At 37.6% G+C, this 12,402-nt stretch overlaps 1 protein-coding gene across 1 annotated transcript in view; it reads right to left on the bottom strand.

Moving 5' to 3' along the window:
- Positions 1-12,402, bottom strand: part of stx12 (syntaxin 12) — a gene marked incomplete in the record, with an annotated part of 53,476 nt that overhangs the window by 3,361 nt on the left and 37,713 nt on the right. Inside the window, 2 exon segments of the mRNA XM_036145616.1 lie at positions 2,704-2,776; positions 2,927-3,032. Coding sequence (XP_036001509.1) covers positions 2,704-2,776; positions 2,927-3,032 — 179 coding nt within the window.

The raw sequence follows: 12,402 nt of genomic DNA, 5'->3' as shown, positions 1-12,402 counted from the left end.
TATCTTGGTCGAAAATAACACCAAGATTTTTTTACATTATTACCAGAGGCCAAGTTAATTCCATCCAGATTAAGAGATTGATTAAGAACTTTATTTTTTGAGGACTCTGGTCCAAAGATTACAACTTGCAGGAAATTTAAAGTCATCCAGCTTTTGATGTCATCAAGACATGACTGCAGTTGAAGTAACTGATTGGATTCATCAGGATTTATGGATAAATATAGCTGAGTGTCATCAGCATAACAGTGGAAATTAATCCCATGCTGTCTGATAATTTTGCCGATTGGAAGCACATATATAGTAAAGAGAATTGGTCCAAGGACTGAACCCTGTGGTACTCCACAGGTGGCCCTAAAGTTTGAGGAAGATTTATTATTAACATGAACAAACTGGAATCTGTCCGACAGATAAGATTTAAACCAGCCTAATGCTTTCCCCTTAATCCCTACAGTATCCTCAAGTCGTTGTAGGAGAATATTGTGATCAACTGTGTCAAATGCAGCACTGAGATCTAACAGGACAAGTATAGACATAGTCCATTATCTGAGGCCATGAGAATATCATTGGTGACCTTCACCAGAGCTGTTTCGGTGCTATGATGAGCTCTGAAGCCTGACTGAAACTCCTCAAGTAGGTCATTACTTTGTAAATGTTCACAAAGTTGATTAGCAACTACTTTCTCAAGAATTTTAGATAAGAAGATTAGATATAGGTCTGTAATTTACCAACTCATCTTGATCAAGAGATGGTTTCTTAAGTAAAGGTTTAATAACAGCTACTTTAAAAGCCTGTGATACATATCCATTTACCAAGGATAGATTAATCATGTCTAAAATAGGACCACTGATCAAAGGGAATACCTCCTTAAACAACTTGGTTGGGATTGGGTCTAACATACAGGTAGAGGGTTTAGATGAAGCTAAAATTTTAGATAATTCAGAAAGCTCTACTGCTTCTAAACAGTTTAGACACTGCGCAGGTTCTAAAGATTCCTCCAATGCTGCCTCACTTACTGAGGATGAGGTAATCATGTTTGGGAGGATGCTAATTATTTCATTTTTAATGGCATAAATTTTATTTGCGAAGAATCCTATAAAATCATTACTGCTAACAGCTAAGGGAATGGATGGATCAACGAAGCTGTGACTGTGTAAGTTTGGCAACTGTACTGAAGAGAAATCTAGGATTATTTTTTGTTCTCCTCAATTAATGATGAAAGATATGCTGCTCTAACTCTGCGAAGGGTCTTGTTATACAACAATAGACTGTCCCTCCAGATTAGGTAGGATTCCTCTCAGTGTGTAGAGCGCCATTTTCTCTCCAATTTCCTAACATTGTGCTTCAAGGAACACAGCTCTGAATTAAACCAGGGAGACAGCTTCCTGTGAATAATCACCTTCTTTTTCAAGGGAGCTATATTGTCTAATGCAGAACGCAATGACGAAGTCACACCATTAACAAAGACATCTATTTGTGAATGGGAAGCAACAACATTGCTGCTATCTGCAGGGTCTTTCTGCAATACTGAAGATATTAAAAGGGGGACAGACTCTTTAAAGTTTGATACAGTGTTATCCGATAAAGATCTACTATAATGGAACCCTCTTTTGGAGGTGGAGTACTCAGTTAGATTAAACTCAAATGTTATTAAAAAATGATCAGATAGGACAGGGTTGTGAGGAAATACTGTTAATTCTTCACAATCAATGCCATATGTCAGCACAAGGTCTAAAGTATGGAGCCAAGAGTGCATCGGTTTATGCACATTTTGAGCAAAACCAATTGAATCTAGGATAGTTTTAAAGGCTACACTAAGGTTATCACATTCTGTGTCAACATGAATGTTGAAATCCCCCACTATAATAACCTTGTCAGTGTTTATCACCAAATCAGATAAGAAATCTGACAACTCATCCAAAAACTGAGTGTAAGGGCCCGGTGGACGATACAAAACAACAAACAGAAGAGGTTTTATTGCTTTGCAATTTGGATGAGGGAAACTGAGGGTTAAATGTTCAAAAGAACTGTAGTTATTAGTTGGCCTGGGACTAATTAATAAATCAGACTGAAAGATGGTTGCCACTCTTCCTCCTCTTCCCACAGATCTGGGAATGTGGAAATTTGAATAATTGGAGGGAGTTGACTCATTTATACTAATGTAGTCCTCTTGTAGCCAGGTTTCTGTGAGACAAAATAAATCAATCTATTTATCAGAAATCAATTCATTAACTAAAGTTTTTGGAGGGAGAGACCTTATATTTAATAGACCACATTAAATAGTTTTATTTTTTGGTTCAAGGTGAGCCGTATTGATTTTTATCAGATTTTTATGATTTGTTCCTTTTAGATCAGTTTTTTTATCTGTTAAGTTTTAGCCGTGGGAAAGACACCGTCTCAATAGGGTAATGGGTGGATAACAGTAGAGAAGCTGCAGAGAATTGTGTTAAACTACGGCTCTGCTTCCTGGTCTGGACCCTGGGTTGTCAGCATTTAGGAAAACTAATAAATCCGGCCAGATTCCTAGAAAGAAGAGATGCACCATCCAAAGTGGGATGGTCTCTGGGATGCCGTCTCTCCGGCTCAGACCAGGTTTTCCCCAGAAAGTTTGCCAGTTATCAATGTAGCCCACGTCATTTTTAAGATCAAGAATTTGGAATTTGGAGAGAGAGCAAGACTAACCACATGACTGCCGCTGTTACTCACCGATCATCTCTCCCTGGTCATGAATCATGACTGCCAGGTCCTTAAAGATCTGGTTTACATCCATGATGTCAGACTGAAAAACAGCAAAGGCTCACATTTGGAAGTTGTTCGCAGCCCACTGACGAGATGACAGACTTTAACCAAAACTGGTGATATTCTGCAGGTCTTCTAGTAGGTTCAGATATACATTATATCCAAAACAGCAGAGTAAGCAAGCGCTTACCTCAAGCTGTCTAATGTTGGTTTCTCTCTCCTTGATAAGCTCCAGATCCTCCTCTGTAATGGCCACTTCTTCTGTCTGGGTGGTAATTGGACCAAGGTCCTCTTGACTTTACAAACACACAGAATATGTAAAGCTGAAATAATGACAAAAATCTAATTTGCTCATCTTTTTAAACATGCCTTTTAGGAACAATATTATGGGAATATGTTTATGGGAGTTTTGGGTGTTTAAACCACAGTTAATCACAAAACATCCCTGCTATATTTAAATTTAAATTTATTTTAATGATTTTCATAAAACTTTGTTCTGATAGAAAATAAGACAGCAATCTCTCGAAAGATAATTGAAATTTGAAAGATGTATCAATTCTAAAAATAAAATTAGTTTTCATTTACATTTTGACAGAAAATGGTTTGTTGAAAATGATGTATACCAGTCAAAAGTTTGAACTCATCTTTGTCATTCAATAGCTTTTCTTATCTTTAAGACTTTCTTCATTGCAGATACATGGTGATGACATCAAAACTGACTCAAAAGTATATAGAACTATGCAGTGTGCGATTTGCAAAAAAACCAGAGGGGGGGGATCATTTCAAGTGTTTTATAAACGAACATAAATTAACATAACAACAAGGTTATATGGCCCGCATGCTTGCCGCCAGACAGCTTTCCATCTTAGAAAGACGTCTGGCTGGAGACAGCCTCCAACCTGTACTGGGCGGGAGGGTGGAGAAATCTGCTGCTGCTGCTGCTACTTGTCTTGTGACGCTGCCTGCAAATCTTCATCATCCACCAAAGTTCGTCCTTGCAACATTACCATGGCTGTTTGTCCCGTCATCTACTCTTGACCTTTTTCTGTTGATTTTTCAGGCCGAAATATGACAAAATACTTTGTTGACGTTCATGCTGCCACACGTTCTCATTCATTACTTAGTTAGCTAGCAGCTGCTCTTTCAGGTAAATAGCCAGATCCAGTAGGTTAGACTATTGTTTTTAAACTTGTGCCATCTACTGTCTGGACTCGGGAGTGGGTATTAGTTTACTTTAACTGCTTCGAGCAGAAAACATATTAATACTCTTTAAAAACGGACAACAAAAATTTTAATTAACAAATGTGAAGGACACCAGACATGTATTTATATTAGGGCTGTCAAACGATTACAAATTTTAATTTGAATCGATTAATCACATAATTTCGATAGTTAACTCGAGGTTAATCGCAAATTAATTGTATGTTTTATCCTTTTATTTCTGAAAGTGTAATAACCTATTTGGGCATTTTAATATGCAATTTTGCAATAAATGACACTAATAAAATACATGCTTGTACAAAAAATATTTTTATTTTGTTATTTTTCGAGCACTTTTCAGAATTGAAATGAAAACATCCTAGTGCCAAATTTTAAAGTCGGGACTATAATGGCTATATGACTAATCATGACGCCCTTATGTTTACACAATGTTTAAATAAATGTGTAAATAAATACCTGTTTTCATGCCGATATTTTTTTTGCCTCTTAAACAAAGATAGACATGGTATTACGCAAAAACATACAAATTAATAAAAATTGTACATTTCAATAGTCATAAGTTCTGTTAATTTTTTTCACTCTCTCTCTCTCTCTCACACACACACACACACACATCTAATTCTGAGCTTTCACACCAACAATAATTTCTTTGAATATTTTTGCTTGCTGTTTATATCCATATACATAGAGTTTAAGCCTGGAAAAAGGTTTTAAATTTCCAGGTCATTCCAGTCTTACACTTTGCTTGCAACTGGGCAGGAGCTTAGTACCCTGAATGAGACTGTTTAGCAACTGTTTAGTAACTCCAGGTCCTTCGTTTGGCAACGTAATTCAGCCTTAGTTTGTCAAATACAGAGAAAACAAATTATTAAGCATTAAAGTACGGTTTATGGGTTGGGGTTTCTGCAATGTTCTCAGCATGTTAAAAACTCATCTTCAGAACCAATGTCCGCTCAAAATGGTGATCTGGGGCGCGCATGTGGCGCAGCGGGTAGCGCGACCCATATACAGAGGCCTTAGTCCTCGACGCGGTTGACTCGGGTTCGAGTCCGACCCGCGGTCCTTTGCCGAATGTCTCTCCCCCTCTTCTGCCCCCCTTCCTGTCAGCCTACTTTAAAAAAAAAAAAAGCGAGCCACTAGAGCCGCAAAAAATCCCAAAAAAAAAAAAAAAAAAAAAAAAAAAAAAAAAAAAAAAAAATGGTGATCACCAAGTAATCTACTTTCAGCAGTTATAACCGGTTATTGCACCGTAAACTGCAGAAAATACGTGCAGAGTTGCTCTGTCTGCCTTTACTACCGTCGGCTCCTATGGTGGAGGGATATTTCAGCTGGATACAAAGTGTCTAGTGAAGGCAGGTCTCTTAATAACCCCTATTTCGTCACTTATTTTAGAGCCCAAATAAGCGATTTCACTTTCAGAAACGTGCCCAAAAAAACGCAACCTGTGACTTATGAAATTTAGAAGCGCTTTTAGAAAAAAGAAGTCCAGAGTCGCATTAATTAAACAGCCTGTGCAACAGTGAGCGCGGGTCTGTTTTGCTGCAGTTCTCTGGCACTCTTGAAACTACGGAAAGCGCAGAGGGTAAAAGAAACACAGTCCGGAGAGCACGGTGAGGCAAAAACATTAGGGAACGGTGTGTGTGTTTGGACGCTCGATAAATGGCGACAAAAAAAATGTCGGCGTTATGATCTAACAAAGTTAACACGCTAATAACGCGTTAAAACTGACAGGCCTAATTTATATAATTTTTTTTTTAAATCCACAATATTACCTATTAAGACCAGAGGGGGTTGAGGAATATGTATCCCCCCCAGGGATAAAATAAAACATCAATGACCAGAGGGGGGGACGTCACAAACAGAGAGGGGGGGGGGGGGTAAATCCCCCCCATCCCCCCCAGCAAATCGCACCCAGGAACTATGTATCAATCTCAAAATTATAAAATATTGTTTTGATTACTGCTTTGGTCACTCGTTGCCTTCTCTCAATGATCTTCAAGAGGTTAGTCATCTGAAATGGTTTTTCAACTGTCTTGAAGGAGTTCCCAGAGGTAATAATACAAATTAAAGCAAACCACTGAATGAGAAGGTGAGTCCAAACTTTTGACTAGTAGTGTACCTTTTCCAAGTGTCAAAGGAAAATACTTTTTGGAACTATAGCAATTAAACCACTCTCATAATTGCTGACCAGCTTTTTGCATGCTTCCACTGACATTTTGCAGATTTCTGATTGGCTCTGGCTGGGCCACTCTAACTCTAGCATGTTGATGCTACAATCAGCATAAACAGGTTGAAAAGCTTAAAATATTACGTCAAAACTAAAACCGTTTGTGGAAATAACAATTGTAACCGTCATCACTATTATCTTTATTTTTATTCCAACCAACATTCCAATAAAATTTGTCCTCTGCATTAAAGCAGTGATTCTAAAATAGGTGAAGGTACTTTTTTCGGTCCAGAAAATACAGGCCTTCTAAATCATTCTAAATGTGACAACAGCAACCTCTGCTGTTTGGTCTGTACCTGCAGTCAGTAGTATGATGAATACTATTAATAAATGGCTTAAAAAGAGCTAAATTTAATGTAACTGAAGTCTGCCTTTCATACTAACGGCTTGATATTTTTGCTATATGATGTATAGCTAGTTAAAAGTTGATTGCAGGTATGAGTCGGCCTAAAAGCCGTATTGTTGTTAATAACATATAATTAAAAACGGTGTGGCAATGATGAAATCTTGTATTGTTAGAAACCACTGTCATATATTATGAACCCATATTTATCGATTCATTTACAACCCACATAAATGGGTTATAAATTATTCTGGGTAATCTTCAAAACAACAGCTTTAATGCATTAAAACAGAAAATTTAAAAAAATAATTTTTTGACCCATCTTGTTGGGATGGGAGGGGCCTGAAATTTTTGTGTGTGTATATGAGTATATATATACATACATACATACATACATACATACATACACACACATACACTGAAGAAAAAACAGTGATGACTTTCAGCTAACAACTCGTAACCTAATTACTTTTATTTATACAGTGCCTTGCAAAGGTATTACCCCCACTTAGCATTGTTTAGTTTTAATACCACAAATCCAGGAATTAAAATGGAAAGTCAGTACTTTGTAGAGGCACATATTGCAGCAAATACAGTTGCAAGTCATTTTGCAAGTCTCTATGAACTCGCCACATCTTTCCATATTTCTAGGCCTGCGGTTCTCAAACTTTTCTAGCCGTGCACCCCCGTCTGTGTCCCAACCGGGTTGAAGCACTCCTAATCCCCCACACCTTCAAAAAAACAAAAAAAAACTAAACAAATGCAACAAGCTTTTTATAGCCATATCAAAGACGGCATGATTAATCATGCTCAAATGACAAGAACACAAAAAATAAAATAAAATTGCAGTTTGGTAGAGAAGCATAGAGTAACATTAACAGAGCGCTTGATGAAGCTGTTATTAATTAGAGAAATAAAAAGTTTCCTGAATTTCCTGAATGTTTCACATTGGTTACATTCAGCAATGCTTCACATTGGTTACATTCAACACGATGATGGCAACACACTTCAGCTCCCCTCACCCGCTACCACTGGTTGCCAGTTTCCCTGTTCCTATCTGAACTAAAACTGCATCTTTAAAATGAACTACACCTATCTGAATCACATTATCCAATGAAAAGTATTACAGCTCTGTGCGTGAGCCTAGTCAAGAAATTGCATCTTCCACCAATTTTCCCACCAGCAGCAGCGGTGTGGCCATGAGATGCACATCAGTGCTTGTCCCCAGTTCAGAGTCACAGCACCATGGGCAGCGCTGTTTGTAGGTGCTGCGCTATCGATACAGATACAGAGACTGTGACACAATTTAATCTTGTAAATAAAACTTCCGGCCCAAATTAAATTTTCCCTCTACTGATGTTAACGACGTGAAGTTAAAAAAGAGAGATAGACATTTTCTGATTCACGCTCGCTTTCTACTCCCTATTCTGTTGCAATTCTCTCCTCTGTTGCCTCCAATTCCTCACGCTCTCTTGGTTCCTCTTCTCCTACATCACTAACTTTGACCTTAAGGCTGGTTCACATGGCAGGACTTTAAAATAGTCAGATTTTCAAAGCCTCAAAGACACCACACGAAGCGATAAAAAATCCTAGATAAAACATGTTGGTTCATATAGTGTGTGGTGTCTGGTCAGACGGCGAGTACAACACACCACATCGTTCAGATGTCAGACGAAAAATCTTGCAAATCCTCTCAAGATCAAACGTGAGTTCAGAGTAAACAAACATGAATGATGGGGGAGAATAATGGCGCTAGCTTGTGGACTGGTTTTAACGGAGAAAAGACAACAAAAAGAAAAGCCGTTAGTTAAAGAAGCAGAGACAACGCGGGGGAGGGGTTCTCTCAGGGAATCACTTCGCTTTCTTTCTTCGCATGGAGCCACATTAAATAGGCTCCATGCTCTTCGGGGGACACCACACACGGTAGGATATCGGGGCAAGACAATCCAACCAGGTGAATGTCCCCGATTTGAGGTTGGAGCGGTCCCGACGGTCCATAGAGCGGACTGGATCGCTCTTAACACACCACACACGGCAGGATATTCTCTTAAGATTATTCTAAGAGAGACGCTGATAATCTGCACCTCTCTGAAGGGGAAGATCGGAGCGAAAATCGGGCTAAAAATCCAGCCATGTGAACCAGCCTTCATCCAACAGTTTGCCTGATTTCAGCCGATTGAAAATATTTGCGAGAATGAATGAAGTAGGGGCCACAAGCTAGGTGCGCGTATACAGTACAATTCATGGAAGATAACTTGATACTAATTTTAAAATGAAGCAAATAAGAAGACTTCTTCTTAATAAAAATGTTTTCGTGTGGATAAATTGTTATTTATTTCCAGTTTTTGATTTTAAATTTTACAAAGGAAATGTTTAATTACACATCTTTATTGTGTGGGGAAAAAACACTGTAATTGTGTAATTATCAGACCGCCATTACATTTTCAATCTAGCACACCGCCTAGCGGCAGTTCGCGGAACCCCTGCGCACACAACACTTTGGGAAGTGCTCTCAGATAAACTGCTCCAGCTCCTTCACGTTATATGGTTTTCACTTGTAAAGAGAACTCTTCAACAGATTTTGAATTGGATTGAGGTTGGAATTTTGACTAGGCCCAATGTTCCCCCTAATTTGTCATGTGTCTGAGCGTTCACTGGACCTCTGCATACAATATCACACGTACACTGCCTGCTACACCAGTATGACTCCTGTCCAAAACCTGAGATTACAACAAGTTACATGGCTTACTAAAATAATCAAACTACAGCAATAATTTATTTTAGATGACTTAGTTTAAATCCTACTGATTTACACCGCTTACATGAAAAAGATAAAAATCTTGGATTTTTTTATGAGCTGTATAGCATTTTATGAGCCGTTTCATGTCAGAATAGGGGTCCTGCTAAGGAAGAACCGAGAGACATGTACATCTTTCAGGGAGTTCTAATTTTAATGCAGTTAAATTATTTACATTTTGTGCAATGAGATTTAGCACAAATGCATGGTATTGTGGAGTCTCGCTTCTGTCAGTCTGCTTGAGGGCAGCTGTGGCTACAATGTAGCTCACCACCATCAGGGTGTGAATGTATGTGTGAATGCGTGAATAACTGACCAGTGTAAAGTGCTTTGGGGTCGTCGGACTTGATAAAGCAATACAAGCCATTTATATATATTGCTGTGTGTGTGCGTGTTTTAATGCACGATTAACGTGGTGGAAAAAAATGTTGCTGTTATGGAATAACAAAGTTAGTGCGTCAGTAAAACTGGAGAGCCCCATTATATATATCCATCCATTTTCTGACTCGCTTATCCCTCATGGGGTCGCGAAGGGTGCTGGTGCCTATCTCCAGCGTTCAATGGGCGAGAGGCAGGGTACACACCGGACAGGTCGCTAGTGTGTCACAGGGCAACAGAGAAACAGACCTGACAAACAACCATTGACACACACACTCACACCTAAGGACAATTTTAGAGAGACCAATTAACCTGACAGTCATGTTTTTGGACTGTGGGAGGAAGCTAGAGTACCCAGAGAGAACCCACTCATGCACAGGGAGCACATGCAAACTCCAAGCAGAAAGACCCAGGATTTTATTTATATATATATATATATATATATATATATATATATATATCCGGGAGGAGGCCCAGGGGAAGACCCAGGACATGCTGGAGGGACCATAGACATCATATACGTAGACGCATCGTTGGGCGGGTTCAGCCTCTGCAAAGATGCATCAGCCATGTTAAATGTGGCAAATCTGTCACTTAAACACTATCAGAGTGACTTTAATCTCAGAACATACTTTGTATTTGTAATATTTTAATTTTTGTAATATTACAAGTTTATTTTCGTATCCCTTTAGCTTCATTCTCCTGATTTTATTCTCGTAAAGAATAAATATAATTTAAAAAATCTAACCTGGCCCTATTACTCAAGGAGTGAAATAATTCTGCAAATTGTGACTATTCTGGAAATGTTCCCTCTTATTTCTCATAATATGACGTTTTTCTCATAACATTACCACTTTTGTGTTTTTTCTTTCTTTTTTTTTTTTTACTTTATTGTCCTAGGTCTTTTTTCCTCATATTAGTAATTTTACCTCTTTAATACTCCCCCAAAAAGTCTGTTCCTAATGGTTCACATGTCACACGGTTTTATGAAGTAATGAAGACATATACACACACATACATATATACACACACACATATATATATATACACACATACATATACATATATACACACATACATATATACACACACAAACATGTATATAAGTATATATAATAAGCCAAATAAATAGCTGTGTGATTCTCTCTCTCTCTCTCTCTATATATATATATATATATATATATATATATCTATCTATATATCTATCTATCTATCTATCTATCTATCTATCTATATATATATATATATATATATATATATATATATATATATATATATATATATATATATATCTATCTATCTATCTATCTATCTATCTATCTATCTATCTATCTATCTATATATATATATATATATATATATATATATCTATCTATCTATCTATCTATCTATCTATATCTATATATATATATATATATATATATATATATATTAGTGCTGTCAAACGATTAAAAATTTTAACCGCGATTAATCGCATAATGTCGATAGTTAACTCGAGATTAATTGCAATTAATCGCATATTTTATCCTTTTATTTCTGAAAGTGTAATAGCCTGTTTGGGCATTTTAATGTGCAATTTTGCAATAAATGACACTAATAAAATACATGCTTGTACAAAACATATTTTTATGTTATTTTTCAAGCACTTTTCAGAATTGTAATGAAAACATCCTGGTGCCAAATGTTAAACTCTGGACTATAATGGCTAAATGACTAATCATGACGCCCTGATGTTTACACCATGTGTAAACAAATGTGTAAATAAATACCTGTTTTCATGCCAATATATTTTTTTGCCTCTTAAACAAAGCTAGACATGGTATTATGCATAAACATATAAATTATTAAAAATTGTACATTTCAATAGTCATAAGTTTTGTTCATTTCTTCACTCTCTCTCTCACACACATCTAATTCGGAGCTTTCACACCAACAACAATATTTTTGCTTGCTGTTTATATCCATATTTATACAGTTTAAGCCTGGAAAAAGGTTTTAAATTTTCAGGTCATTCCAGTCTTACACTTTGCTTGCAACTGGGCCAGGAACTTAATACCCTTGAATGAGACTGTTTAGCAACTGTTTAGTAACTCCAGGTCCTTCGTTTGGCAACGTGATTCAGCCTTAGTTTGTCAAATACAGAGAAAACAAATTAATAAGCATTAAAGTACGGTTTATGGGTTGGGTTTCTGCAATTTTATCAACGTGTAAAAGCTCATCTTCAGAACCAATGTCTGATAAAATGGTGATCTGCACCATGTAATCTACTTTCAGCAGTTATCACCGGTTATTGCACCGTAAACTGCAGAAAATACGTGCAGAGTTGCTCTGTCTGCCTTTACTACCGTTGGCTCCTATGGCGGAGGGATAGTTCAGCTGGATACAAAGTGTGGGCAGTGCAGGCAGGCCTCATAATAACCCCTATTTCGTCACTTATTTTAGAGCCCAAATAAGCGATTTCACTTTCAGAAACGTGCCCAAAAAAACCGCAACCCGTGACTTATGAAATTTAGAAGCGCTTTTAGAAAAAAGAAGCCCAAAGTCGCATGTGTCCGAGGGTAAAAGAAACCCTTCGGGGCGGGTGTGTTTTGCTACAGTTTTCTAGCACTCTTGAAACTACGGAAAGCGCCGAGGGTAAAAGAAACACAGTACGGAGAGCGCGGCGGGGGAAAAACATTAGGGAACGGTGTGTGTTTTGAC

The sequence above is a fragment of the Fundulus heteroclitus genome, chromosome 13 (assembly GCF_011125445.2).
Source record: "Fundulus heteroclitus isolate FHET01 chromosome 13, MU-UCD_Fhet_4.1, whole genome shotgun sequence".
NCBI classification, from domain to species: Eukaryota; Metazoa; Chordata; class Actinopteri; order Cyprinodontiformes; family Fundulidae; genus Fundulus; species Fundulus heteroclitus.
Note: the sequence above shows the minus strand (reverse complement) of the source record. Positions and strands in the feature narration are given on the sequence as shown.